Here is a 4,315-nt window from a genome sequence, read left to right on the forward strand (position 1 = left end):
TCTTGCACAGCCACAAGCAAAACAGTTCCCCAGCTGACATTGAGAGCACTTGTTCTTGCTCCTGTGCTGTGGTGCACGTGCTCCCCACACCACGTTGGGAAGCACGAGAGCCTCGGCAGCCCGTCTGCTGTTGGATCTGCATCAGAAGCTTTTTGGGTGAGCTGATGTATCTGTGCCTTCCAGTTTGGAAGTTTGGTCTGTAGCATTTCCCTGTGTCAGTGCATCCTAAAGAAACTGCCCCACGGCTCCTCTGCAGAGGAGCAGGAGGTGACAGCATGGTGCAGCAGACACCCAGTGGCAGGTGACAAAGCCCAAGCAGGAGCGGAGTGAATAGGACAGGCCTAGTGCTACATCAGTAAGGTTTCAGGCAAGAAGGTAAAACCTTCATTTTGGCATATAAGCATCTGTCAGAATGGTAACAAAAATAAAACACTGTATTTCAATCACAGGATGTGTACAAACACACCCAGAAAAACAAACAGAAATAAAAATGGCCACTTTGGCTAAGGCTACTAGCTTATGTACTTGTTATAAAAATAGGAATAACCTAGGCAAAAATAGGCATAATTTTTGCAACTTAGCTGTATCAATCGCCAGCTTTTCACTACTGCACACGGGTGTTGCTTGTATCAACACTTTCACAGGCCACTTGGACTCTCAGCAGGGAAGGGATGACACAAAACGCACTACGAAGAGACTCTGGAATTTGTAACGCGGAGTGCTACGCTGGCGATGGACCTCATGGCACAAGCAGAAACCTTGTGGCAAAATCCAGCTTGAGAAATGTAGTTGGAAGCTAGCCCATACAGCCTTTCTGCCCCAAATATGTTGAAGTGCCCCGGCAGGACCTTCTCCACGAGGCCTCTGTCCACTAACCCCAGGAGCCGCTGGCAGCTCGCCACGTAGTCGCTGACGTTGCTGTAGGGCAGCCAGTCGATCATGGCTCCGTCGTACACCACGTCGCCGCTGAACAAGATCCTCCTGTCCTGGTCGTGCAAGCAGATGCTGCCTCTGGAGTGGCCTGGCATGTGCATGACAGTGAGCTGCCGGTCCCCAAGGCTGATCACATCCCCTGCCAACAGAGGTGTCACAGGAAAACAGGCACTCACCACGGGAACTCGTCACCGCAGAGCACAACCTGACCCCGTGCTGACACCGCGCATCACAGAAGCACGGAATGGTTACGGGTGGGGGAGACCTTGAAGATCATCCAGTCCAAACACTCCCCCATCACTGCCAGGTCCCCACTGCCCCGTGTCCCTCACACCACATCTCCACGGCTTGGAAACCCCTCCAGGGGTGGGGACTCCACCACTGCCCTGGGCAGCCTGGCACAGCCCTGGACAACCCTTGTAGGGAAGAAGTTTTTCCTAATGTCCGACCTAAACTTGGGAGCAGAGCCCGACCCCCCCCTGGCTCCAGGCTCCTGTCAGGAGCTGTGCAGAGCCAGAAGGTCTCCCCTGAGCCTCCTTTGCTCCAGGCTCAGCACCCCCAGCTCCCTCAGCTGCTCCTCCCCACACTTGGGCTCTAAACCCCTCCCCAGCAGCTTCGTTGCCCTTCTCTGGCCACGGTCCAGCCCCTCAAGGTCCTTCTGGGAGTGAGCGGCCCAAAACTGAACACTGTACCCCATATCCAGAAACGTGGGAGCAGGACATTTATTTTCTTGGTGAGGTCCAAAGAGGCATCTGAAATACACACTTGACAAAAGGGTATTTTCAATGTTTGTAACAGGTAACTTGGCTTGGGCTACATTAAATGAATCTACTTCTACTCTAATAACCAAACAATATGAAAATGTGATAAAGCAAAGAAACCATGAAAAAAACAGAAGGTGTGTCTCCACTGAAAGTTTACAAAGTATTCCACAATTTACTATCATTTTACTCTGTTAGTTCACCTAGAATTGCACTGCTCTTACTTTTGAATGGCAAAAGGCCAGAATGTAAATGGCTGGAGGAGAACCAAGGCTGGCCTCCAGACACTTTCTTATCTGATTCACTCTGACACATAAAAATAGAACTTTCTAAACATTAGGTCATTTTTTTTTCCAGCTTAAATGTGAATGCCTTTTCATTCTACTAGCCACCTAACTGGTACTTTCAGCAGAAAGTCAGTCTAGGGATGCAGAACACACCAAGTCAGTGCGCTGTTGATTTTAAAGTGTAATGCCAGCTTCATTATAAATGTGCAAAGATCACTAATTTACAGGTGCTAAGCTTGTAAACTTTAGAGACGTGTAAGGAAAGAAGACTGAATATAAGCAACCTTCTCAGAAGCAGCTACTTAACAACTGCATTAAACAGTTCTAAAAGAATTAACATTCAGCACCATCATAAAATGATGCTTAAAGCTGTAACGTGCATTCCAAGTTCCAAGGAGAACAGGAAGAAAAAATTCCAAACCTCTACTGTATTAGGAATCTGAAGGTTTAGAGATCTGTCTCACACCAGACAGGCATGCCACAAATTTACTCAAAACTCAGCAAGCCTAAAGGTGCTTTTGAAAAGCACACATTTCATGACAGCATCTTTGTTATATATTTGAAAAGTGTTACAGAAAATGCCAGAGCACCTTTTGCAGGTCACAGAAGAGCCACATCTGACCGTGCTGCATCCGACAGGGGCATGGATCCCTATGTTTGCAGAAGCAGCTCGTCTTAAAATTATCCAAGACAATTTTTAGTAAAATTCTCTATCAGGCCAGTGTTATAAAGGAGTGTTGTGGTTTGAGGCTTGGAATGGGGGCGTGACCTTCCAGCAACTGGGAGGACCCCGGGTGGGGGTGAAACCATTGTATTCCCTCCCCTTCCCACACACACTCTGATAAGAGGCAGGGAGTGGTTTTTTGTTTCACTCCTGCCTTGGAGCTCGGAGAGGAAAGTTCTCCTTTCACTCCGTGGGACCCTGGAACCATTTCTGAGGGTTTTGTATATTTTATCTTTTGTATTATTCCCCTGGTCTTTATATATATTATTTTCCTTACCTCCCTTTTTCGTTTTCTGTTCCTTGTTGAACAATATACTTCATTTTTTTCTAAAAAGTGTCTCTCTCTCTCTCTATCGAGGGGGTGGGGGAGAGGCGAGTACACAGTTCTGTTCCGTGTGGGTCCTGCCCTGAACCCCTTTTTACACGGAACCAGGACAAGGAGAAATAAACAGATTTGACTATTGAGAAGATTGTGCAGAAAATGCCTATACGGCTGAATGAAATCACAGTGGAGATGGTGAAGTTAGTGCAGGAAAGTGGGTTCCCAACCACTCTGGGGACTGAAAAGAACACAAAGAAAGAGAACATGGCATCCAAAATTTGAGGAAGGGTACAAGCAGTACTGGCTATCCTCACCCACAGGAATGACACGTGCAGGGATGACAAGCCACTGCCATGCAGTACGTCCCAGTGGACGTTGTCTTACAAACTCTGATGTGGCTTTGACAGCCAGTGTATTTGACCATTTGCAAGATTATTTTTTAATGATTCCTCCCTTTAAAAGAAAAGAAGAAACCTTAAACTTCTGTTGATTGACTAGAGTTAAATGTCACATCAGACCTTCTCTGAAGCCTTCCTTAAGTTCAGTTCTGCTCTTCCAAGCACCTCTGTGCAAAGCCTGAAAAAACAAAGAAGAGACCAAGTCCCCTGCAAAAGATGTCACCTCTCCATCAGACAGCTACCCTCTAACTTCTGCTTCACCACGTTGTACAGTTAGGTTGCTTGTTGCAAAATAACCTAGTTATCATTACCCTTGAGAGACTAAGTGTAAGTTTTTTTTTCATTACAAGCCACTTCTGTAAATGCTACATTTACATAAATTCTGTAAGCTAAAATCCATATTATTTGCAGCACAGATTTCACTAAATTGGTTTGACAGCTTTGTCTTGGTTTGGTGTAAATGGAGCTCATTCTGCTCAGTGATTTTACTTTTGAGCTAAAGCTCTTCTAATTAACTGGTCTGTCTGAAGCTAGCAATGTTTTCATAAACTATCTGGCTGTAGCCGTGATAAGACTTCATGTTTAGAGTTTCTGCCAGGGACTGGTGTGCAGACCAAGGCCAGTGCTGAGCTTGTATCCCACATGGAGGGGGCAGGGAGCACCCCACACCTGCGGGGAGGAGCAGGCAGGATGACTGACCCCAGGATTCACCAATGGGGTGTTCCATCCCACAGCTGGCACATCCAGTAGAAGCTGGAGGATCAGGAGGGACAAGCCCTTCCCTTGCCCTTCTGTCCAGTTCTTCTGTCTGCTGCTGATCGTGTTGCAGTGGCCACATCCGAGGAGGAGTTCATCCATCCTGCCTTTGATCCCCAGCCCTGTGTTCCTGA

The 4,315-nt window shown here is 47.1% G+C and overlaps 1 protein-coding gene across 1 annotated transcript; it reads right to left on the bottom strand.

Moving 5' to 3' along the window:
• Positions 1 to 686: 686 nt before the first annotated feature.
• On the bottom strand, positions 687 to 1,072 carry MBLAC2 (metallo-beta-lactamase domain containing 2; the record flags this gene model as incomplete). Its single annotated transcript, XM_008946097.1, has 1 exon — positions 687 to 1,072. A coding segment is annotated over one exon (386 nt), but the record flags the coding sequence as incomplete, so codon positions are not given.
• Positions 1,073 to 4,315: the final 3,243 nt, after the last annotated feature.

Source organism: Merops nubicus, unplaced genomic scaffold, assembly GCF_000691845.1.
Source record: "Merops nubicus isolate BGI_N331 unplaced genomic scaffold, ASM69184v1 scaffold22188, whole genome shotgun sequence".
Taxonomy (NCBI): domain Eukaryota; kingdom Metazoa; phylum Chordata; class Aves; order Coraciiformes; family Meropidae; genus Merops; species Merops nubicus.